This window comes from Chelonoidis abingdonii, chromosome 11, assembly GCF_003597395.2.
Source record: "Chelonoidis abingdonii isolate Lonesome George chromosome 11, CheloAbing_2.0, whole genome shotgun sequence".
In the NCBI taxonomy this organism is placed as follows: Eukaryota; Metazoa; Chordata; order Testudines; family Testudinidae; genus Chelonoidis; species Chelonoidis abingdonii.
Genome location: NC_133779.1, coordinates 33818119 through 33844143, shown reverse-complemented (window position 1 = coordinate 33844143; position 26025 = coordinate 33818119). Strand labels below are relative to the sequence as shown.

General features: G+C 52.3%; 1 protein-coding gene across 1 annotated transcript in view; it reads right to left on the bottom strand.

Annotated features, from left to right (window-relative positions):
- The window catches only part of ADAMTS10 (ADAM metallopeptidase with thrombospondin type 1 motif 10), a 96436-nt gene that overhangs the window by 49351 nt on the left and 21060 nt on the right, over positions 1-26025 (bottom strand). The window contains exons 4-10 of the mRNA XM_075071357.1: positions 20510-20669; positions 15507-15724; positions 13622-13705; positions 12911-13056; positions 8534-8577; positions 6902-7007; positions 2596-2742 (exon numbers count right to left, since the gene is read on the bottom strand). Coding sequence (XP_074927458.1) covers positions 2596-2742; positions 6902-7007; positions 8534-8577; positions 12911-13056; positions 13622-13705; positions 15507-15724; positions 20510-20669 — 905 coding nt within the window. The remainder of the gene's footprint in view (positions 1-2595; positions 2743-6901; positions 7008-8533; positions 8578-12910; positions 13057-13621; positions 13706-15506; positions 15725-20509; positions 20670-26025) is intronic.

Below are 26025 nucleotides of genomic sequence, written 5' to 3'. Positions count from 1 at the left end.
GGAGCCGCATGGCACAAAAATGCTACAATTAACAATGGCTGGAACACTCCTGCTTTTCCCAGCTTGCCATGTGTGTGTCAGGCCGTCGTGGGGACGCCCAAGTTTTGCAAGAACTTTGCCTTTCCCTCCCGCACCACGGTTCCTCCTTGCTGCCATGTTCTTTTCTGAAATCAAGTCTCCAGTCATCACTCCCATGGCCTCTGTGGCACAAGAGGACTGTGCAGGTCCATGCATCTGACTGGGGTGGATGGAAGGGATGGCGAAGGGGGCTAAAGTCAACTCTCCATCCCCCGCCAACCAGCTGAGACCCTCCAGGGCTCTGTGCCAACAACAGAAACCTCTTTGGTGAGGCCACACTTCTCCAGCACTATGGAGGGAATGCTCTTTGCAATGTTGTGTGTGCGGAGATCAAGGGTCTAAGAGGGAAGGAGTTCGCTGCAGCCAAAGACGAGCTGCCTGAACTGGAATTTCATGGTAAAGCCTCATGTCCCAGCCAAGGGGAGGAAAACTCACGCCCTCGGGGTCCCATTGGCAAGATCTGTGTTTGTTACAGTCTTTAAAAATTGCAACTGGAGGAGTCTTTTTTTTATGCCTTACTCTAGAGGGCTCTGATGCTTGGACCATTCTAAGACTGGACCAGTGGCTGATGACCCCAGTACACTGTTTGCGCCTATCCAGCTTCAGTTTAAAGTCGGCATCATCTTTCTAGCAGAGACCGGAGTCCACATCACACCAACAACCCCCCATCACAACTGGTGCTAACCAGCACCTCCTTGATAGCAGGGGCGGCTCTAGACACTTTGCCGCCCCAAGCACGGAGGGTCCGCTGGTCCCACGGCTTTGGGGGACCTTCCGCAAGTGTGCCTGTGGGTGGTCCGCTGAAGCCGCGGGACCAGCAGACCCTCCACAGACACGCCTGCAGGAGGACTACCAAAGCCGCAGGACCAGCAGACCCTCCACAGGCAAGCCGCCGAAGGCACCCTGCCTGCCGCCCTAGCGGCGACCGGCAGAGTGCCCTCAGTGGCTTGCCACCCCAGGCATGCGCTTGGAGAGCTGGTGCCAGGAGCTGCCCCTGCTTGATAGGAAAGCTGAGGACTGCATGGCCACAGAAACAGAGCCTTCTTGTCCCTGGGAGTCCTGCTTGAGCAGAACTGCAGTGCATTGCTAGGACGGGGTACGATTTTCAAAAGCACATCAGAGGCATAGGAGCACATGTCCCATCAATATTCAATGGGACTCGGGAGAAAAGTTCAAAATCACTGAAGGAATTTTGGTGCACAAATCTTGGTGACAGTAACTAAGACTTGTGCACCTAAATCCCAAAAGGTGCTTTTGAAAATCTCTCCCTTGGCTCCTAAGTTGCTTAGCTCGGGGAGGGCAAACTACAGCCTGCGGGCCGGATCCAGTCCATCAGGGCTTTCATTCCAGCCTGCGGGATTGCCAACCTCGTGGTGCAGGGGGCTAAGGCAGGCTCCCTGCCTGCCCTGGCCCTGCGCTGCTCCTGGAAGCAGCCGGCACCACGTCCCTGTAGCCCCTAGGGAAGGAGGGAGCAGAGGGATCCGTGCATGGTCCTTACCTGCAGGCACTGTCCCCCGCAGCTCCCATTGGCCGGGAAGGGGGAACCGCAGCCAATGGGAGCTTCAGGAGTGGTACCCACAGGTTAGGGCAGTGCACAGCAGAGCCGCCTGCCCCACATCACCCCCAGGAGCCACTGCCGGACATGCTGACCACTTCCGGGAGCGGCATGGGGCCAGGGCAGGCAGGGAGCCTGCCTTAACCCCACTGCAAGCCACTGCCGCCTTGGAGCCACTTGAGGTAAGTGGTGCTGGGCAGGAACGCATCCCCCTGAACCCTTCCTGCATCCCACACCCCAATCCCCTGCGCTGAGACCCCTCCTGCACCCCAACCCCCTGCCCTGAGCCCCCAATCCCCTTGCCCTGAGCCCCTTCCTGCACCCCACACTCCCTCCCACATCCCAAACCCCTGCCTTGAGCCCCCTCCTGCACCCCACCCCCCTGCACCATCCCTACATTCCTGGCCCTGCATACAATTTCCCCACCCAGCTGTGGCCCTCAGGCCAAAGAGTTTGCCCACCCCTGCCTTAGCTACTTCTGAAAATCCCCATCCACAGCGTATGGGGGAAGCTGGTTGCGCTGTTGCCCATGCTGTGCGGATAAAGAGAGGAGCGGCATCTCCCCGGCACCTTTCCTCAACACACAACCCCTCTCTGCACTTCCCAGCTCAACCAAAATCCTTTGAAAGGTCTCAAAAAGCTGGTGGCTCGTTTAATTCCTGCTAGTTGTGGGGCTCTATGGAAAGGTCTGGATGCTGCAGGGCCAGCTAAGTCAGGAGTGTTAGTGGCATTAGCAGAGGATACTGCAAACCACAGACAAATGTACAGAGAGAAGGGGAAATGCCTTGTTGGCTGGGAAAGGGCTGAATATTGGTAGCCAGGGAATAGAATGCAACTGGGGCAGGGGCATGTGGGGTAATTTATGAGAATGGGCAGGGGAAGCCAAGGGAACTGCTGTCAGAGGCTGGAGAAATCTCTGCGCTTGGGAGAAAAGGGTGGGTGGGGCTGGCCAGGTTTCTTACTCCAGGAAGCTGGTGATATAATCCCGGCTGCAGGTCGACCATACGAAGGGGTTGGTCTTCATGGTGATGTGAGCAGCCATGAGCTTGGCCGTTTCCTGCCCGCGGGAGCCACAGCTGTTGCCGACTCCATCATGGTTCATGCCGAACCTGGAAAAGGTCACAACGACAACGACAAAGACGCGAGCTGCGGTTATGAACGGCTGATGTCCCTCCAGCGTTTCTGGGCACAGAGCCACAGGAAGCCGGATGATGCCGAGGTGGCCAGGCTCCTCGGCTGGGGGAAGCCAGTAAGGGATGCTGGGCCAACGGAAGATGCCCTGGAAGGTGGAGACTTTAGAGTGCAACCGGTCAGCTTTTCCTGCCCCTCCTGGGTATGCCCTCTTCTCTGGGCCTCCCACCACTTCCAGTTTCTGATCCCTCCCTCAGGCGGGGGACTAGGAGTGGGAAAGCATGGAAGAACAGCGAGGATCTGACCACTTGGCTGAGTGGGGAGACGGGGTTGGTGGCAGAGAAGATTTGGGGGGTTGTAGGGAGCTGTGTTCTGGCATTCACTGGGAGGTAGAGGAACATCACTTGGTCAAAGATCAGGGGAGTGGGGATGGAGGTGAGACTCCATCTGGGAGGAGGGAGATGGACCAGGGAGGAGTTTACTCAGCTCTAGTCTCTGAGTTCCATATCCTGTTAACTGTTTCAGGACCGTGTAGACTGTTCTTGTATTGTTTCTTTCCCCTGCTTCACCAGCCTTACTTTCTAACCAGTCTGGCTTATCATTTTTGGCACTGTTTCTTTACTGCTTTGTCAAGGAGGAACAGGAAAATAGATGGGTGGAACACTTCAAAGAAGTGTTAAACCAACAAGAACCAGTTACAAGACTGGAATCTAACAAAGATAAACCATTAGACCTAGATATAGATGTATCTGAGGTAAAAATCGAAGAAGTAAAAAAAGCATTGCTGGAGCTGAAAAACAACAAGGCACCTGGTTTGGATGGCGTTCATCCTGAGATGCTTAAATATGGAGGTGAAGACACAGAACAAGTCATCTGTTCGCTCTGCAGCAAAATATGGACGGAGGAGAAAATGTCGGAAGAATGGACCCTTGCTATCATAATTAAGTTACCAAAGAAAGATGAGGGGAGCAACACTTCTATCTGTCACAGGAAAAGTATTAGCAGTAGTCCTCCTGGACAGAAAGAAAGGAAAGATGGATACCATCCTGTGTGAACAACAATCTGGATTTAGAAAAGGGAGATCATGCATAGGTGCTATTTTAACCCTGAGACGGATTATTGAGAATACACTTGAATTTCAAGGCAGTCATGCCATCGATTCTGTGAACCATCAAAAGGCATTCGATAGTGTAAACAGAGAAACAATGTGGAAAATTGTGGAACAATATGGAATTCCAAAAAAATTAGTTAACACGATGAAGGCATTCTACGCCAAATCAAAGTGCTGCATTAATATGGAAAAGGGATTGGCAGAACAAGTAGCAATGGTCTCAAGTTGCAGAGAGGAAGGTTTAGGTTGGATGTTAGAAAAAACTTTTTCACTAGGAGGGTGGTGAAGCACTGGAATGGGCTACCTAGGGAGGTGGTGGAATCTCCTTCCTTAGAGGTTTTTAAGGTCAGGCTTGACAAAGCCCTGGCTGGGATGATTTAACTGGGGATTGGTCCTGCTTTGAGCAGGGGGGACTGGAGGACCTCCTGAGGTCCCTTCCATCCCTGATATTCTATGATTCTATGATTAAGCCATTCAGCATCAAGACAGGTGTAAGACAGGGGTGCGTCCTGTCTCCTTTTTTGTTTATGTTAGTCATTGACTATGGATTAAAACAATGTGACAGTGATACATATGGCCTAAAATGGAACAATTCAAGGATATTTGATCTAGGCTGTGCTGATGACATCACTCTTATCAGTGAAGATGCCAACGGACTACAAAAATGTACAAATCAAGTAAAAGAAGCCATGGAGAAGATAGGTTTGAGATACAATGTAAAGAAATGTAAAGTCATGTTAATGGGGACTATAGGGACAGAAGTCAAAATTGAAGAAGAGAAACTGGAGAAGGTGGACAATTTTTATGTATCTTGGAAGCACCATCAGCCAAGAGGGTACTAGCTCTGAGGAAATAATAAAGATATGTCTACTACCCACCAGATCGGCGGGCAGCGATCAATCTAGCGAGGGTCTATTTATCGCGTCTAGTCTAGACTCGATAAACCGACCCCCGAGTGCTCTCCCGTCAACTCCTGTACTCCAGTGCCGCGAGAGGCGGGGCAGCTCCAGGCACCAGCATGCCAAGTGCGTGCTTGGGGTGGCAAGCCACTGGGGGCGCTCTGTCAGTCACCCTGAGGGCGGCAGGCAGGCTGCCTTTGGCGGCATGCCTGTGGAGGGTCCTCTGGTCCCGTGGCTTCGGCGGACCTCCTGCAGGCATGCCTGTGGGAGGTCCGCCGACGCCGCGGGACCAGCGGACCCTCTGCAGGCAAGCCACCGAAGGCAGCCTGCCTGCTGTGCTTGGGGTGGCAAAATGCCTAGAGCCGCCCCTGGTGAGAGGCGCAGCCAGAGTCAATGGGGGAGTGGCAGTAGTGGACTCACCGTGGTGAAGACACCACGGTAAGTCAATCTAAGTACGTCGACTTTAGCTAAGTTATTCACGTACATGAAGTTGCGTAACTTAGATCGATTCCCCCCACAAGTGTAGACCAGAGCCAAGAAGAAGAATCAGGAAGGCAAACTCTGCATTTGGAATACTCAAAAACATCTCCCTTGAGACAAAACTGCGTACAAAGCAATTGTTATCACCATCACAACATATAGCAGTGAGACAGGGCAACTTACCAAGAAAGATACGTAAAAACCGGATGCATTTTATCACAAATGTCCGAGAAGAATATTGGGAGTAACATATAGAGATAGGAAGAGAAATGAAGAAGTTAGAAAAATTACTGGACAAGGCACCCTCTCACAAATAATCTACAAAAGAAGACCTCAGTAGCTGGGACATGGAAAAGGAACGCTTACCAAATACCGCCCTTGAATGGAAGCCAGAAAACGCAAGAAGAAAGAGGGGAAGACCGCGAATAACATGGAAACAAACAGTTCTGAACGACATCAAGCTCCTCACCATGAAATGGGAAGATTTGGAGAGAAGGGTAATTGACAGGCAAGGATGGCAAACATGGGTTGCCCAATGTGCAGCAAAGCATGGGCTGGACCAAGATCTAAGGTAAAGTAAGTCTCTGAGTAATGAGTGCTAAAAGCCTGATCCAGCAAGGTCATCTCCTCTTGATGGCAACAGGAGTTGTTTCCACAGCATTCATAGGATTGGGCAGGTAATGACTAATATTCTTCCCTCCCACAAATTAATGAGACTCACTCTGCACTGGACTAGTAACACAGTATTATAGGAATATGGCATTTCCTCTCTTTGACCAGACCATTGGGCTGCCTAGTCCAGTGTCCTGCTTCTAGCTTCAGAGGATAGCGTAATAATCCTGACCACCCACAATGTACCTCAACAACTGTGCATGAAAGCATGTGGGGCAAAAATTCCTTCCTAACCCATGAAGGTGGCAGCTGAAGACATGGAGCATGAGATTTGACTGCTCTTAGTTTAGCCTACATAACTACAGGATGCTATTCTTGTCATTCTTGATATTTGTCATTGCTGAGGCATATAGCTAAGCAAGATTAAAAATGAGGAGGTGTTTATTTGAATAAATATATTAATTATAATTAAATATTTCTACTGAGAAGCAAGTGCATGTGAGGTAAATGGGTCCCACCGTGCAAGGTGCGGTGCACATATATAATAAACAAGAGTCCCTACTCCAAAAGTTTACACAAGAGAAGATAAAGTGTCAAGGGGCTGTTAATGCTTAGACTTCAGGACACCAGTGCATCACTAAGGTCAGGAAGAAATTTCCCTTCCCCATGGTATAGCGTCATACATTGGTCCAGGTGCATTAGGCATCACAAACCTTCCTATGATGCATGGACCATTGGCCACTGCTGGAGACAGGACAATGGCCTGGCCCAGTATGAGCAAGAAGTGAGATCTGCTTTGGTATGCACTACTGGTGTGATCTGCTTTGGCCCGGAGTGGGGACATTAGCCTATCTGATCTGGTATGCGTGTGGGATATTGAACTGGATGGACTGTTGGTCCCACCTCGCATGCTTATTCCAAGGTCTTTATGCTGAAGACGATTCTCCAGTTGGCTACTGGTGAGAGCAGGCAAAAAGGGGAGGTCTTTCCTGTTAAGTGACTCCCTTGGGGAACGCTTCCGGGTGTAACACTCACGTGTGGCCGATCTCATGGGCAATGGTGAAGGCAGTGGCCAGCCCGATGTCCTCGTTGATGCTGCAGCTTCTCTCTCGCTCACACATTCCTCCCACCGGGGCCAGCCCTAGGAAAGGCAGCTGTGGTTGGTACGAGGCCAGTGGGGAGCACTGGTGGTGAGGCCACAAGCCGTGTTTCAGGGTTAAACAGTGGGCTTTGGGCTTAATGTTAATTCGGCGCATTAACCTGGCCTGGAGGGCCTGTCTCTTCTCATTGACTTCAGTGGACTGTGCATCAGGCCCTAGAGCAGGAGGGGTAAGTGGTTTGCTGGGCTCTAGCACCCAGGTCTCCAGCGACTCCCAGTGCTGTCCACGAACTCGCTTTGCTGCAAGATGGCTGGCAACAGCAGGAGGGCTTGGAAACGCCAAGCACCAATAAAACTCCACCAGGCTTCAGATCTGCTCCCCATTTTGTCTACACAGTGAGGAAGTGGAGCTGGTCACACCAGATGAGCCCAGTGGGGACAGAAAGGCCCATCCAAAGCCTGTTTTCAGCAGACTGAATATCCGTCTATAAAGAGCTGAAGCCATGGTCCTGATGCTGCCCATTGGAAAGAGACAAAGCCCAGATCCTGGGCTTTCCGCTCCGGGGGTTTGGTTGGCACACATCAACACTAGAATCAAACCTGCATCCATCTGTGCTGCTCAGCACCCCGGGAATATCTCTGGGTTCCTCAGTCCCTCTGCACAAGAATGCTCCAGGCTCAATGCCGGGCTTCCTTCCACCCTTAGAGTCAGAAGCAAGGCAGTAGGGCAGTGGGGAGGCTTTGGTTATTTGTTAAGAGCATAGATTCCTACCGACAGGTGCCATACTGAGACAAGGGAACCCTCTATTTACCTACAGAGCAGGTGCAAGCTTCCCACCAATCTGTCAGAACAGGACACAATCCCATGATGAGTGAGGAGTTTGTCCTCCATGGCCCATTCGGTTCTTGGCCTGCCAGCTGGACCAGCAAGCCTCTAAGAAGTTTCTTTGAGATCCATCCCATCTATTTTACCTTTGGGGAGTATACTCAGCCCTCCCTTCCATGACCGCTCGGTTTAGACCAAACTTACGGAGGCCCTGTGTATGGGCAGTACAAGAGGGCAGAGCCAGAGAGAACAGCGTGGTCTGTGTCCAGCAGTGGCAATAAAGAATTCCCTTCGTGTACATCACAACAGAGTCCTAGCTCTCTCCTCTGTAGCCAGAGAGAATGGGCTGCTGACCAGCCTTCAGAATGAGAACGGTTCTGAGTCACTGGGCGGAACTGAACAAGGGATAGAACAGTGAAATGGGCCAAAGCCAGTCACCAGACCTTTGGCACTGAGTAGATTTTTTTTTTTTAACACTCATTGAAGTAAGGAGGCAGTGCAGCCTAGATGACCAAGCATTACACAGGGACTCAGGATACCAAGGTTCTGTTCCCAGCTCTATCACAGGCCTGCTGGGTGAGCTTGGGCAAGGTACTTTGCCGCCCTTTGCCTCAGTTTCCCTATCTGTAAAATGGGGCTACTGATCTCCTTTGTCAAACATTTTGTCCTTTACCGATGCAAAGCGCTAGATAAGAGTGAAGAATTAGTTACAACAGAGCCTCTGAGCTGGCCTCTTACCTACCTAAGGTGCCACATGGCTTGTTCTTGTAGATGCATATATCGTATCTGAAAGATAAGAAAGGAAAGAGATGAAATTAAATAAAAAAACAGTGCAGGCTGAAAAGATGGCAGCTTTCATTAGATCTCCACAGTTTCCCCCCAATGGAAAAAAAAGGCATGGTTTTCTGGCTAATTGCCAAAGCATCTTAGCCCCACGGGCTTTTCCCCTAGGAGAAGTGAGCACAGATTCTTTGGATATTTGTCATCTGGCTGCTCTGAGCACCTGTATTATCACATCCTGGGTCTCTGAAGGTTTGTCTACACTGCACTGCATGGCTGCAGTCGGCCTGGGTCAGCTGACTCCAGTTCATGGGGCTCAGACGACACAGCTATAAAACTTCAGTGTAGACACACAGGCTGGAGTCTGGGCTCTGAGACCCACCTCTCTCATGAGATCCCAGACTCCAGCCTGAGCCTAAGGGTTCACACTGCCTCCCGGCCCAAGCCCTGCAAACCCGTCAATTGACCCAGGCTCTGAGACTTGGCGCTGTGGTGTTGTTTATGGTAGTGCAGACATCCCCTGAGATGCCAGGAGATCTTGGGAACGGAGCAGCAGCAGTGGCCCTTCTGCTGGAAAATACCCTCCTTATTTCTTTTGATCAAAAAGAAAACAATGCCAAGATTGAAAGAAGGAAGTGAGTAGCGATTCGGATGGCCAATCACAGCACCTGTTCTACTGACCTCACTCTGGCTAAACCACCTACTACCCATGGGGCCCTGCTCCCAGTGTTTAATTTGTGCCAGGGCAGTTCAGAGCCCCGGCGCCTCTGGGCCCGGCAGTTCGGAGCCCCGGCAGTTTGGAGCCCCAGCGCCTCTAGGCTTGTGAATGAAAAAAAATTGCTTGAGTCCCAGCACCTTTCTAACTACAAATTAAGCACTGCCTGCTCCCCAGTAGCCTTTCCCATAGCTCCTGTCCATTGAGTGTCCAAAAGCCTCACATGCCCCAATGAATGTATCCCCCCTCAGTCTCCCTGTGAGCCTCCTTTCACGGATGGGGACAACGATGCACAGGGAGGTTACGGCAAGGCCTATATTTCCCAAAACAGCTGCTTATTTTGTGTGCCTCGGTTTCCGGAGGAGTCCTTTACCCAGGCTCAGATGGGGGAACCCGAGCAAACTCATGGCCGCTTTGGACAATTTTACAGCCCCTGACCTGGCCAGCCTGATCTCAGCATGGCTGGAGGAGGAGGAATCAGAGGGTTTGGAACGGGGCTTGGCTCTGCAATCCGCTTTCCCCATTAGTCAGCCCCAGCCCAAGTCCATTGAGCTTCAAGGTGAGGAGCATGTCGCATATAGTCTGTCAGGATTCCTTCACCTGGGGCACGGGGCCAGGGGGGTAGGTACGAAGAAAGACCAGAGCTAAGCCCCAGATAGAGATACTCATGGACTTTGGGAACTAACAATGCAGTGACACAGGCCTTTCTTGAACTTTTATACGTGTGTGTGCGTGACAGAGAGAGAAGAGGATGGTGGAAGGTGGGCTGGAATAGCAGGTGTGTTGCTGGTCAGGAGTGAGGTGCAGTGGCTCAAAGGGTGGAGGATGCTTGGAAGGAGGGAAGCTCACGTGCCAGCCAGCATTATAAATCAGCCTCGGTACCGCTGGCTGCCTCACAGACCCTGAAACCGGGGAGAAAACCAGCTTCCAGTAGGCGATGGGTTAAGAGTGACAATTGCTGGTAGATGGCTCCTGGCCCTCTGGCTTCTCCGCTCACTCCACGTGTCCAAACCCCTCGCCCCCGACAGGAAACCAAGCGAGGGGGAAACATTCGCCGCTTTGTTTCGAGCGGATTCCGCTAAAGCCTTCGGAGGTTCTGACTTGACACGTCTCCGGCGGAGGAAAAAAGCTCACAGCTCAGCAAGATGTTATCGGGAGACAGAGAATTTATTACAGACAGCTCCAGATGCGGTAGGCCCTTCCCAGGGCTGGCGCGGGAGCTGGCCCCAGGGACTTGGGCCCAGAGAGTCTCTCAGGGTTAGTTCAAACATCTGGCAGGAGGCCGAGGAATTTGGAGTCAGCGTCCGCGTCCCACACGCAGCAGCCGCTGCGAGCCAGGGAAGGTGAAGTCGGGGCTGACAGGGCTTTGGCTTGCCCCTCCCCCCCATCAAAAATTTCACAAGCTCCCCTGACATGAGCCAGGCTCCGTGCAGCTTCTGCAGCTGAGGGAACTGGAGCGAGTGTGCAGCATGCTGGGGAGGCCAGCAGGAATTGGGTCCTGCTTGGAGACTCCCTGCTCTGCTGCTTTCATTTTATGACCTTCCCGCCTTGCTTCCTGAAGGAAAAAGGAACGTGCAACCCCGCCCCGCCCCACACCATCTGCACGTAGCCCACTGCAGTTGCCCCAAATTTGGGACATCCAACCCGTCTCCAACCTGAGCCCCTGCCATTAAAACTGAGCGTCCAGGTAGGCGAGGGGCAGCCAGTGCTGGCTGCGGGCGAGCATCGAGCAGCTGTGCCGAAGTCTTCCAAACATGCCTGTCAGCACCCACTGACATGCCAGTCTCATGCCTCATAAACAGTCCTGGGCTCTCAGGGACCCCCTGCTTTTGTGTTGCTCAGCCAACGTGTCACAGGTGGCTGGATCCAGTCCACAAAGCAGGTCCAGCATCCCAGTGCCAGAACAGGTTCGCCCTGTTTGGCCAGGCAAGAGGGCGGGACAGCGATAAAGGATCAGAGTGAACCCCAGAAAGGAGAGGGCAGAAACAGCTGCTGGGAACGGAGCCGGCACCAGTGGTAAAGTCCCGATAAAAGGGCAGGAGCTGGACTTCAGGGGAGGGTGCAAGAAGGTCTTTAAACGAGGACTAGAGCCAGGAAAATGAGGAGAATGAAAAGTCAAGCCCAAGCAAGGCAGAAGTTTGGTTTATGTTTATACTTTTAGTTTGGGATTTTGTGGGGAATTCCAGGGGCGAGTCCTGAGACTCCCAGCCCTGCAGGACGGGAGAACCTAGAGAGGCTCGGGGGGAGAAGGCCTGACAAAGGTCGGACAGTAGGAAGAAAAGGCTATGGAAGCAGCACCGAGGAGCTGGACTGAGCAGACCTTGGCTGGGGGTTGTAGGATCCCTGGGCTGGATCCTGGTGCACGGTTCCCGGCCAACCACTAGTACAGCGGCATGAGGGCGGAGATGGGGACAAGGACACCTGAGAGACACCTGGGGCTTGCCTTAGAGCAGAGACTGCATCAGTCAGGACAGGGCCGATGAGAGCTGCCAGAGACCTGAAGGAAGTAGTGGTTGGTTCCTGGGAGAAGGCTGAAGGCAGGAGAGCAGCAAGAGGGGTTTGCTGGCCGACTCCATCTAGCCAGAGGGCCAGAGCTGAAGACAGCTGAAGGCCAGAGAGCAGCAGAGGGCGTTGCCTGCTGACATCTAACCCAGAGAGCTGAAGTTGAGGGCTGGACAAGGCTGAAGGCAGCGGGGCAGTGGAGGAACTTATCTGCTGACATCTCCCCGCTGCAGAGCTGGACCCAGGGAAAGAGTGAGAGGACCGGGGGAGTGAGAGATGCTCCCCTGGTGAGGATGATCTTCCAGAAGAGAGGCAGTGGGGGTCCCCCTCGGAAGGAAATAGGACCAGCTGGAAGAACTTGGGTGGCTGTCCTGGCAGAAGGACAGGAGAGGACCAAGCCAGGTATGGCAGAAGACACTAGAGAGTGGAACGTGGGGCGCCGAGGGCCTAGACGCCCTGGGATTTTAAGGACTCCATGCGCAGGAGCTGACAAATGGACTATGGGTTGGGATTGATGTTTTGGGATTTTTGCACAACGATTTTGTAATAAACTCGATCGGGAGGGGTATTATTGAGGCAGGAGAACCTGGAGTAAAGTTATTGGGTCTCTGAACGAGGGACACTGAGGCAGACGGGCCTGTTGTGCCATGGCGTGCCTCAGGAGAGCGCTCCAAGTGGGGCTAGCCCGTGACACAATGCCCCGGGTTAGTTAAACCCTGCACAGTTCTCATATCTGCACTGTGGTCATACTTTCACAGGCAGAACAGTACTGCCCATAGCACCTGGACATGTGCTTATACCCCATTGATTTCAGCACAACTGCTTCTAGCCAGGCTGGGCGAATTCTGGGAAGGCATCGAAGGACTGTCAGGACTCACGTGGTTTAGCCTGCGTCCTCACTGCAAAGCGGGTGGGTTACTAGCCTGGGCAAAAGCCTCACTTGGGCTTTAGCCTATAGCCCCAGAAGGGCCAGCGAGCCTTGGGGTAAAGCAGCTCCATGTCCAGGAGAGGTGGGTTTGTGTCTGGATGGAAGAGGTTTGGGGGCAACACTTGGGGAAGTGTCTGGGTCACCTCTGCAGCGAGGAGGGACCCAGAGAGCACAGGCCAGCACGAGGGCCTTACCTGGTGATCAGCACGGCGGTGTCATGGTTGGCTATACCGTTCTCAGGGATGGCATTCCCATTGCCATTCCGGTTCACAATGGATTTCTGCCACTTGCAGAAACTGTCCAGGGATTTCCCAGCGTGGTGGTTAATCTCCAGGGTGGGCTGGAACAGAAGCAAGAGGAGAGCGTGTGACATGGAGAAGGTGCTCTTCCCCTCCCTAGATGAGCGGGGGCTAAGTCCAGCACTGCTTCCTTCTCCCATTGCACAGTAGGGCTGTGGGCATGGACTGGTTGGCAGGCAGAGGAGGGGAAAGTACAGCAGAAGATATGGGACCTGCCTGGGAGGAGAACTGCAACTGAATCCCTGCAGCAACCCCTTCTCCACTCTGTCCGAACAGAGAATCAAACCCCCAGTAAATGCTTGGGTCCATTCAAGGGCATGGCAGGTGAGTTCTGATTGAACAAACGTGGTCTGGTCTCTAGCACAGCAGGTGTGCTGCACCTGGGAGAACTTGCTTTGTTGAGCAGCACACCAGGTGCATGCTGCATGGAACCCGGACCATTCAGCAGCAGTTCACAGCTTTACCACACAGTTAAAATACAAGATTTCACAAAGCCAGGGCAGCACTGCCGGGTCAGGGGGTCATGACTACACTGCACAGCTAGGGTGGAGGGGGATGGGGTTGGCAAAGCTCCCCCACTAGCCAGAAGCTCTGCTGCCACCTTACCTGGTCCTCAGTGAGGAGAATCAGACGGGTCACAAGGATATTGACAATATTGCCCAGACTTGAGTCCTGGAAAAGTTTGGCAACCTGACCTCCAAGAAACAAGAAAAGACAAGTCTTAAAAATGAGCTCAGCATGGGGGAGATGGCATCTTACGTGCACGCTGCTGCTTTCTGCTGGAAAGAACTAGGTCTGCTCGAGCATTTATTGGTGTGTAGAGGTCTCGCCCTCCACTGTGGGGAGGCTTGAACTCAAGATACATGATAGCCAGTGACGGGCTTGAGCCATCACATTGGGATCTGGATTTCGGAACCTAACAAAGGCCAAGGGTGTTCAGATCGGGGCTCTGGCTCTGCCCTGAATCTAACAGAAAGTGCCACCTCTCTGGATCTTCTGCAGGAGCTCAGAGGGTGAAGGCCTCTGGCTTTGGGGCTGCACTGTCCCTGGGTCTGAACGTTGCTGAGGACCATGCATAGGTGCAGGGAACAACGTGGGGAATGTTTTACATCACGTGCAACAATTAGAAACTACTCACAGAACAAGCCCCAAGTCTAGCTAAACGGTGTCCTGCAGGGAATGGGGCAAAGAGCCAGCAAAGAGAGGCTTTCACACCTGCTGTCAACAACTTCCCAGCCTGTCTCTTCTCACGGGAACACAGGAGTCAGCACACCCAGGGCATCCCCTTAATCCATCTCGCCTGGTATCCTGCCTCTGAAACAATCCGCACCTGGTCCTATTGGGTTCTGGGGAGGATGCACCGAGCCCGGGAACTCAAATAATTACGGAGGACAACAGAAAATATAACAAGGGCAGCTGTGAAGGTCAAAGGGTCAAAACAAGGGGTTCTCTGTACCTACAAGCTCTGTTTTAGACCGTGTTCCTGTCATCAAATAAACCTCTGTTTTACTGGCTGGCTGAGAGTCACGTCTAACTGCGAAGTGGGGCTGCAGGACCCTGTGGCTTCCCCAGGACCCCGCCTGGGTGGGCTCACAGTGGGAAGTGCACAGAGGGGCAGAGGATGCTGAATGCTCCAAGGAGAGACCCAGGAGGTGAAGCCGTGTGAGCTTCTTGCCCTGAAAAAATCTGCTCCAAGGGAGAGGAGGCTCCCCAGAGTCCTGACTGGCTTTGTGGAGAGCAGTTCCAGAGCATCGCCTAGGGACTCCATGACACCACCCCCCTACAGCACAGCTGTGTGGGGTTAGACTTTGCCACTCCTAGTCACATACATTAGCACCTGACTCCAGAAGTGGTCCCTATGGGCTACATGAAGAACTTTAGGCTCTGCCTGGAGTAAAGGGTGGTGTGTAATTGCTCCACCCCAGCGATAGCCGTGGAGGGCCTTCTGCTCCTGACATCCCTCACCCTGGGGGTGGGGAGTAAGTCACTGCAGCCCTCCAAATGGTCCGCTCATTCCCCACTTCTCTCTAACCTCTCCCTATCCATGTGCTGGAAATGGGAGCACTGGGTCTCCCCCACACGAAACCCGGACCCAAGAGCTAGCTGAGTCGATCTTACCTGCTTGAACAAGAAGCCGGGGGCAGAGCTTTCTCCCACTTACTGTGCCCTGCTTGGCCGAGTGAGATACAGGCACAGTCCGGCCTTTTGTGATCCGTCCTCCCCAGCAAATACAGAAGTTGGGTTTTGGGTCACCGTGTTTTAGGCTGACCAGGCCATGTCTAGACTCAGGTTGTGACCTGCCCCAGGGCTGCCAATGATCCTCCAGGAGACGGGGTGCCCTCTGAGTGCAGCACTCTTCAGTCTACCTCCCACCTGCTCCCTGGCAGCCTCTCCCAGTTATCCAGCAGTGTGGACACACGGCTGTCCCCCTGGCTCCCATCCTGGGGGCCACAGGGACCCTGGGGGGCCGTGATATGGGTATAACACTTACAATATTCATGATGGCCAGGATATACTGCTCTATGTCCCGCCGCCCGTGGTACCCCACCATCATTTTATCGGCCACCACGAGGGTCTCCACGTAGCGCTCGGTGCTGACGGATCTCTTCAGGGGCAGCTGGCCTCGCTGGCTGTTATTGCTCGATGGTTTCAGAGGGGAGGGCTTGAGCGTCCGCAGCCACCAAGGTCTCCCCTTCCAGGGCTTCTCATCTGAGGAGAGAGAGGGGCTTTCTGGCTTTGGTGCACGTGAATGAGATTCATCACAGCCCTGTCCTGCCAGTTCCCCTTGCTGCCCAGCCCTGGGAGCCACCCTCCTCGCCATCTGCCCTTGCACTTCAATGCTGAGGCGAGTGGCACCTTCTGCTATCCCGAGCCAGAGCCCTTTCCCCAGCGCGGCCCGCGCACTGCTCTGTCGTGGGACCACTGCTCCGTCAGCTGTGCAGATTTAGAAACTACAAAGAAATAACCTGAAAACAAGGCAACGGCAAATCATTTTCTTTCCCTTTTATCTGCCGGGACCCGAGTTTGAGATTCGAGAGTCCCCCTGCAGCAAGAGCTGCAACCTCTAAGGGTACGTCTACATTGTAAAAAACTACCCCACAGCAGCGAATCTCAGAGCCTGGCTCAACTGACTGGCGCTGGCAGGCTCATGCTAAAAATAGGGCTAAAAATAGCCGCGTAGACATTCCTGCTTGGGGAAGGGGGCCTGGGCTCTGACACCCAGTGAGGAGAGTGGGTCTCAGAGCCTGGGCTCCATCCCAAGCGGGAACATCTACATGGCTATTTTTATCCTCGCAGCAGGAGCCTGAGTCCACTGATCTGGGCTCTGAGACTCACTGCTGGAGGTTTTATTTTGCCATTTGGACGTACCGCGAAGCAGCAGCAGGACTGTGGTATTTTGCTGCAAGCTCCAAGAGCAGTTGGTGCCACCAGCTGATGCACCGAGCCTTCTGCCCCCCAACTGGCTGCCTCCCAATGGGTTCATCCTCACTGGGGATGCTCCTTCCCCACCGCCAAACATGCATGGTGACTGTCCCTAGGGAGAAGCATCTTGTAAGGAATTCTGGGAGCTGCAGTCTGCTGGAAGGCTGCGGCCAATGCTCCCACTGACCTCACCGACTGGGAAACCAGAGGCGAGGCGAATTCATGTCCTCTCTGTCCTGACATGAGGCTCAATCCATAACGTCCTCCTGGGTGGGAATGCTGCTGCCTCTGGCCATCAGGGAGAGGTGACTCTCAGTCATTGCCTTGCGGCAGCTTGGGCAAGCCCACTGGGACTGATGGGGAGGAGTTCTTTGTTGCACGCAGGCAAGGTTGGTCGGGGTGCAGGGGATGGGAGGGGTGTCGCTGCTGCAGCCAGTTGTGCTGTGGTTGTTCTAAGCTGTATTTGGCCTGTGGCTCTTACTCTGTGGTCTTTGCTTTCCAAGAAACAACTGGAAACAGACTCGCGTTCGTCTGGAAGCCGGGAAATGTGGCAAAGAATCAGCACAAGGGGACTCTGCTGGCTGCCTCACGTAATGCGGGGCCAGAAGAGTCCAGGTCATCTCCTGATGCTCCAGCAGGCACAGGTGGGAGTTCGCCTTAGACCCCTCCTCAGTCACCAGCCCTTAGAACTGCGCTTCCTCAGCAGGTCAGGGAGATGCTGGATTTATGTGCTCTGGGTCAAACACATTCTGCAGTGACATTCAAACTTTCCAAGGGCCTGGGGCAGCTGGGAGTAGCTGCCTCTCTGCATTCTCTGATCCTGACAGAGAACCCTGTAGTGGGGGAGCTTCTTCTTTCATCTTCCTTTAGTGCAATCAGCAGGAGCCTACCCAGGGCAGCCTAGGGTTGGGATTGTCACCTTGCCATACACTACAGATAATCGGGATGAATCTCAGATCCCCCTGCTCCCCAAACAGGGGCCCTGGCCCGAAAGGAGAATCTCCCCTCCCACTGCAGGACCTTCCACACACACTATGTATTTCAGGTACAAATGTAATATCGAAGTGTCTGATAATCTTTAATGTTTTCTCCTCACCACACCCCAGGGAGGCAGGGCCGTGCTGTTCTCCCCCATTCACAGAGGGGGAACTGAGTCACAGAGGCTAAGTGGCTTGCCCCAAGTCACACAGACAGTCTGTGATAGAGCAGGGAACAGGGCGCAGGTGACCCAGGTCACAGGCTAACCACTGTTCTTCATCTCTACACACACGTGTGCATACACCACACAGTTCATTAGAATATGATGCATAATCAGATCATTTAGTCCGTAGGCTCTCTGTGGCAGGGAGCAGTTCTTTGCCAGCTGATCACAGGCCTGTGATTGCACGGCACTGGGGATTGGTATGGCTGGCACGACAGAAATGATTCGTGACAGCAAAGTGGGGCCCATAGGCCGGGGTTCAGTATCGTTCTGCAGAATGGAGATTGGCACAAGTTTTGCAGCTGGAAAGGACACTTTTACGGGCACCATCGGGGCCATCCGTATATGGGGGTTCATCACCTCTAAAGGAGTCCTGTCTTATGCTCTTCTAGGGCACCGATCATAAGAGCACAGATGGTGAGGAGAAGGGAGAGGGTTCTCCCAGTGCAGGGGTAAGAAAGGAAGGTAAATACATAGCTGCCCTCCTTTCCCAATGCTTCCCAGAGCCCATGGCGACTCTCAGAAGCGGCTGTTTCTCTCCTGTGAATGGCTTCGGTGTTCTCACCCTGTTCATGGAGCATCCGACAGCGGAGCAGTGCAAATGTGACTCACACTGACAAACGGAAGTGTAAGGCTCCAGCCCAAACATGGGCCAGGCCTTGGGTTCATCCCACCTGGCAAACGGAGGGCAGACCCCCAACTCGCCACAACCAGGACCAGAGATCCAGGATGAGGGGTGGAGCGGCACCATCCACACGCGGACTGACATTCCTCTACCCAGGGTGTGCCGTGCCCCTAAACACCAGGCACTGATGAACAGAGCACGCCTCCAGCACACAGACACACAGCGCACACACACAAACACAGAGACACAGCACACACATACACACACACACACAGTACAGACACACAGAGACACAGCACACACATACACATAGACACAGCACACACCCAAACATACAGTACCTCACCTCACACCTCCTCACACAGAGACACGACCCCTACCCCCAATACAGAGATACTCACACAATGCACCTCCCTCCCAGATCCGCCCACCCCACAGAACCTCCCTCCTTGCTCCCCGTCCCCAATGGAACCTCTCTCCCCCCCAGATACCCTTCCCCCCACAGGCACCAACACTCATGGTACTATAAAGACACACCCACCGTGTACCTAACCCCACACAAAGAATCACGCAATCTACAGTCCCCCCTCACACCATGCATAGACACCTCAGCTGTGCTCACTCCAATGTAACAACGCTCACCCACCCACCCAGAACGGAGAGGCCCACAAACACTCACCGGCTTACACAGATACCCGCATGCACAGGACATGCTCAAGATGGCACCTAAGATGCAAAGTCTGGATCCAGGTCTATGGTTTGGGGGTATTGGGGTCACACAGACACTCATGCTCACCAGTTCAGAGGCTCATTCTCAGACTGTGATGGGAGAGCATGCGATGAGGAGGGATTCCTTCCTTTAACCCTAACTGTATATATTTTGCTCTCTCTCTCTCTCACACACACATTTTCAGAACACTATTCATCATTATCCCCTTGTGCATGTGCACCCTTTAATTACATGAGCACATGCTAATTTTCCACAGTACCCAGCGCATGGGCTGGATGGTGCTCCATTAACGAGCAACTAGTCCATGTTTTCTTTTCTCCTCATTGTTCAGTGTAGGTCCTTCTAGGCCTTATTCGCTGCATGCTATTCATCCAGTCTCAATCTCTTCTGCACCTACTGGCTCTCAGTCCCAGTCTCCCCCACCCAAACACCCAGCCTTAGTTTCCCTCTCCCCTTAACCCTCCCGCCATCCTCTGGTCTCAGTTTGCCCCCAAACACCTCCAAGCTCCTTGTCCCAATCTAATACCCCAGCCCCCACTCCAGCTCTTGTCCCCCTCTGTATTTGAGCCAGATGGCTTCCTTTTCCCCCATGCCTGGGCTCAGCGAGGTGGGAGGGCATTGAGACCACAGTTGAGGCTGGCTCCCAGCTCTCCATTCTAACGTCTGAACCAAGGCCTGGCCCAGCAATTCCTGTTCAGTGTGGACAGAATCTTCAGGGAATTTAACACCAAAGCTCTAGAAAGTCTCCACCGAGCATGTGCAAACTTGGAATTTTTCAGAGGCTTATAACTTGGCCAAATTTGGGTGGATTTTCATGGGGGCAGCAAAAGCCACATCCCTGACTCAAAGGCCACACGCCTGCCAAACTTCAAGTCCTTGCTACAAAGCATGAGGTTGCTAAAGCTTCTCAAAGAAAAGGATTTTTTAACATTAGCAAAGCAATACATTTTTCACTGCACCCAGTCTCGGAATTGGCTGAACTGTGTGGGCTGAAATGTAAAGTTATAAGCAACTGGAAACTGGGTCTTATAATGGAAAGTGTCAGGGAACCTTAACAACAGCCAGGTGCTGCCAGCTCTGCCTATAACTACCATAGCTGCATGTAATCCCTGCTGACACCAAAGGGATCCTTCATCCCTGTGTGGTGACTATGGCATGTGTACAGGATTAGTCCCTGTACGGGCACTTGGAACAATGTTCCTAGTTGAATCATCTGCCTGGATTGAACTCACGACCTCTGGATCTAAAATCTCTTTGAGCTAAAGAACCAATCCCATTAGTTTACAGGCAGTAGCTGACTTGTAATCTTTTATATGTGGCCTAAGCGTTAGAAGGGGACAGAGGTACAGTGTGATAGCCTCAGCATTCCTGGCCTCTCTGAAACAACCTTGGCAACGCCAGGTTCTCATGGATGGGAGAGAAATCTGGCTCTATCAGTGGGATAATCTAGTACACGTGGAAGTGAATATCACAGCGTTGGGGAGGATTTGAGGGTTTGTCTGTTGACATCGATACCTAAAACGCCACAGGCCGCGTCCATGTGCAAGTGCTGGAGGGACGATCGCTTGTACACAACATGGGGGCTTCCCTCGCCTTCACTCCCTGTGCTCATGTTGGCTCCCAGGTTGAGAGGCTCAATGAAATACTCTTCCTCGTCGGCAACAATCACGCCGTGCTGTAAAAGGAGAGAGGGAGGGGGCAGTGAGGAGGGAAGCAGGGCGCTCTCTCCCATCTGCAAAACTCCACCCCCCAGGGGACAAAGAGGGTCAGAGGCATCAGCTGCTGTGGATGAAATAGGAACAGAACTGAACCTTGACACTTAGCCTTGCTTGCGAGCTTAGTCCAGGGTTGATTGTGGAACTATGACTGTTTTCCTGGAGCATTCATATATTCAGTATTAGCCAAAGTAATACTTAGTTCCTATATGGTCCTTTTCATCCATAGAGCTCACGTACTTCACAGAGGAGGTAAACCCTTAAAGGTATTTCGATGACTAGACCTAGATGTTTCTGAAAATCTCACTAGGCACTTGTTTGCCTCTTCAGGCACCTAAATACCTTTGAAAATCTAGCCTAAAGTCACCCAGCAATCCAGTAGCAGAGATGGGAACAGAACCCACGTCTCAAGAGTCCCAGGCTGGGGGTAGTGTCTACCCACTGGGCCACACAGCTTCCTCATTATGTTTCTTCCTTCACACTAGGTGATTGGCCAGCTAAGGCTTGGTCTACACTGAACATTTAGGTCAATGGAAGAATACCTCCCTTGACCTAGGCACTATTGCTTGGGGAGGTGGTGTCTCTACACCCACTGACAAACCCCTTTGCTTGGCCTAGGCTGTATCTGCACTTCAGGGTTATGCTGGCAAAGCTATGGTGCGATAGCAATGCTAGTAGAGTGCTGCAGTGTAGACATAGCCCAAGTCCGCTGGCATTGCTTCTGGTCCCTGACCAACGTCCACTTCTGATTTTTCTCCTCTCTTGATTGAACATATCTCAGTGGTGGCTGCACAATTTGCTTTCTGCAAACAGGTGTGCAAGCAAAACTCTGCCCTCGAGAAAAGCAGTCAAGTGAGGGTGGGGGACCACTCGAAATGCAATTCAGAACCAGCAGGAGGATGCCTGCGAATACTTTTCCCTAGAGCCTGCCCGACTCATTAGGCCAGACTAATGGTCTAGGTGACCTACAAGGATTTTTGCCAGCCTAAATTCTATGATGAGCTCAGCGCTGCATGGCCTGGGGGAAGCCTCTCTCTCTTAAGTGCTTACATGGTCACCATTATGCCCGTACATGAGCACCTCACAATTGTTAATGTATTTATCCTCGCCCCACCCCAGTAAGGTACGAAGTGCCGCTAACCCCATTTCACAATCGGCGAACGGAGGGAGAAAGAGACTTAGGACTTTGTCTACACAAACCTGGAGCTCCCAGCAAATCGGGGTGTGAATCTGCCCTGCAGTAGCCTGCCGCGGACCAGCTGTCCATATGGACCCCTTGCTGCGCACTAACAGTTCATGAATGCGCTTTGATGAGCCTTTTGGAAACAGGCATAGATCAAAGGGCATTAAGGAACTGCTCAGGTGGGTCAGGACAGTCCATCAGCGGGAGATTCACAGCCCAGCTTGCCTCAGACTAATTGTGCAGGTAGACAAACCCAAGCGACTTCTCCAAAGTCACGCAGGAAATCAGGGGTGGAGCAGTGAAGTGAATCCGAGTCTCCCCAGCTAATCCCCTAACCACTGGGCCATGCTTCCTCTCGGTGCTCATAATTAAAGCACAGACCTGGGAATAGCAACATTTGGGTTCCCTTCCAATCTCTCCCACTGCTTGTTCTCTGGCAAGTCGCTTGACACCAAGCTTCTTGCTCCAGGGGGTGAGACTGGAGATCGATAAAGCCCTCTGAGATCCTTGCATGAAAGGTGCTATGTAAGTAAAAGAATGATTGCTGGGAAAGTTGGGGTGAGCATTCTTTGGGGGGGTCTATGCTGCCTCCTTAATAGGGCTCTCTCTGTCTCCTTCTCCCCCCCTCTCCCCGCTATGAAAGCTGAATCAGGGCAGTGTGCAAGCTGCAAAGTCCCCATCTCCACGGAGTGCTGGGGGATTTCCTTCTGCACCAAGCTCTGTTGCTCTTGGCCCGGCTCCACCTTTTCATACACAAGCGAGGTAGTGTGAGGTTAGCCTGGCGAGGATTCCAACAGAAAGCCGAGCGTCGGCCTGCAAAGCCAGCTGGCTGCTGACTTTGTGGGACAGGGGGAAGGAGGTCACTGCCGGCCTATGGTGAAACAGCGGGAAGTGAGAGCATGGAACTGCCTGGAAATTGTGTGCTGCTAGAAAAGGACCCTACTGATTTGCCCAGGACATCATCTCTGGGACCACTGCAGAGTTTCTAGTGTGCAGGGGATGCCACCGCCTCTCTTGGCCGTGCGTGTGTGAAGCTCTGACCTTTCTGGGGTCCAAAAGCAGCTCTGCAATGGGCCAGGCTGAATGGCTTGGGTTGCTGACATAACATCTGGCTGCTGAAAGGGGGTGGAATGGAGTCCTTCGAGATGTAGCTGCGGTTTGTGGGGGAGATGAGCCGGACATACTGTCTGCGCTTTGCTCAAGTCACCTGCAGAGCAGGGATGGGCTCTGAATAGTCTATCCCATTCGCTGACAGCCAGGCTTGGGAGGGTTTGAGCGCCGAGCCGGCAAACACTTACACGTCATATTGCTAATGACACTTGCCTCCTTTGTGAAGCACTTTGAGATCTGCGGATGCAAAGTGCGATGTAAGAGCTCAGGATTATTATATAAGCTTCATGAATAAAGTTAAGCACACCTGTGTTTGGAGGACTGGGCCTTGATTTGTCTTTCTTACGAGTTTTGACTCGAGAGGGATCCAAGCCACAAAGTTCATGTCTGGATTAGGCTCTGGATCCAAACTTCCCCCCAAAATACATGGAAGTTTGGAGTTGGGGGGCTAAGTTTCTCAGCTGCCACAGCACTAAGGGGTTCAAATACTAGGGGGATGGGCTGCCTCTTAAAAATGAGAAAGACAGACAGGCTCAGTCTAGACATAGGGGCCAGTAATGATAATCAGATAAAGCCAGAGTTGGGGGATATTCACCAGGGCAGAGATCTTGGGTCTAACTCGGATGGATAGCGAATTATGTTGACTTCCAAGGTCATTTTCCTGCCCCCCAGTCTTAATTAAATTAAAAATGTTGCAATCAGGAAATTAACCCCACCTCCAACATCAACATATAAAAAGGGCCAAGTTCTACTCTTACTTCCCTTGGTGTAAAAACCAGAGTTAATTCCAATGAAGTCAGTAGAATGACTCTGATTCACACCAAAGTGAGAGCAGGATTTGATCCCAAGTATTGCTCATTCCAAATGTAAAGGCCTGAACAATTCAAGATTCAGAAGGAAAACCAGACGGATGCACAATAATGAATTCCATAGTCCTTGATGGTCAGATAGAACTGACTGCACAGGAGGGCCCCCATAGGTGGCCTGGGTGTCTGAAGTATTTACACAGCTCCAATCACTAGAGTATTTATTAATCATTATTATTATTTGTATTGAAGTAGTACTTAATAGATCCAGTCATGGAGCAGGACTCCACTATTCTAGGTGCTATGCAAACACCAAACAAAAAGACAGTCCCTGCCCCAAACACCTTAAAATCTACGGTATGTATTTGTCTACAGGGATAGAATGTTGGCTCATAGGGTTTTATCAGTCCCGATTGCTACTGCAAGATTATAAACCATTGGGTTCTTTTTGGCAGAGGCAGCAATGATATTTACCCCGGGTTTGTACAGCCCCTAGCACAATGGGATCCTGATTTGGATGGGAGGCCTGCAGGCCCTACTGCAATACAACTCATAATAGGAATAACTTACCAGTTAAATCAAATTCTTTATCAAACCTGTTAGTAATTAGCATTAAGGAGGAACTGGAATGTTTTTAAACCCTGTCAAAAGCTCAGAATTCCACAGGCTGCGCCTCCCCGTGAATATTAATGTTAATGCCTAGCCTGTTTCCCCCAGAGCACTTCACAAAGGAGGGTAAGAAGCATTAGCCCTTTTTTACAGATAGAGAAACTGAGGCACAGGGAAGCAAAGTGACTTACCCAAGGCCCGCAGCCATTCAACAGCAGAGGAGGGAGTTGAACGCAGACGTACTGATTTGCAAGCCAACTTTCCTAACTACCAGACTGCACTGCTTCTTGTCCCTAGCAGCAGCAGGAGGAATGATGTCTTGTGAACTCAGGTCACGGGAGGTAAAGGAAGGAAAGTGTGATTTCAACTCTTTCCCTCTGAGTTGAGGTTATCTGTGGTGCTCCCATGCACCTGGGTCTCGGGGAACCCAAGCAGCCAGTGGATTGAAATCTTGCTTTGTATAATGCAAGGTTTTCAGTTCCCCTTTAGGGCCCAGGCAGAGAGAGCTGCTGGGCCTACTTTCTGCCGCCTCCAGCTGTTTTTCGTTGCAGGCTTGTTGGCGGCCTTGCCTTGCTGGCAGCTAACAGCCTGTGCATGTTTTGGAATCCTGACCATTCTGCCCTTCGCTTCCGACAACTTAAGCCTCGGTGACTTTTATTCTGTTTAAAATGAAGCGTAGCAAAGAGCACATTGCATGAGGCAACTCTCAGTCCTGGGATGTGTGCACATTTGTGGGTAGCAATGGATATGGGAGATAGATGTGTTCAGATCTGCATGTGTGTTCAGATGATTGTGAGTGCGGTGTAGATGTCTCAGTGGGGGTTTAGCTATCTGGGCAGTGTGTGTGTGTGTACGCACAGGTAGCTAGCAATATGAGTCAATGTGTATCTGTGTAATTATCAGTGGGACATAAGGTGTGAGTTATACATCACTGACTGGGTGTGAGCTGGTGTAACTTACGTGCTGAGGCAGCGGTGCATGCACCAGAGAGGAATAGCAGGAAATTCAGAGAACAAGGGATGGCCTGATTTATGTTACCCCTTCTCAGCCTCTCTCCTCATGTTAGTTGCTTTTCCTGCAACACCCATCCAGCTTCTACCCCCTTCATATACAACTTACACCAACTGGCACCAGCTTAGCAACATCTAACGTACAGGCCACTTTACATCTCCTCTCAACTTTGCTCCGTGTGAATGGGTGCAAGAAGTCAGAGGACATGTACCTGGCATGGGGCGTGTCGGCCATAAGGAACAATCTTGCACTGGCCCCTGGGACAGGGTCTGGATGAACTAATAGGTCTTTTCCATCTGTATTTTACTGGAGACAGAGGTAGCCGGTGAGAGAGAGGAAAACAGAGAGAGAGAGATGGAAGGGGAAGAGGTTTGGGGTTGTGTGGGTGGCTGCTGAGTGAAATGTTGAGGCCTGAGGTGCCCTGGCAATTGGTGGTGGCTGAGGGGCTGCCGGGTGGAATGCTGGGGTCTGGGGGTGCCCTGGCAGTCGGGGGTGCTGGAGTGTGTAGGTGTTGGGGTGGTGATGAGTGACTGGGGGCTGTCGGATGCAATGCTGGGGTCTGAAGGTGCCGGGCAGTTGGGGGTGCTGGGGTGTGAA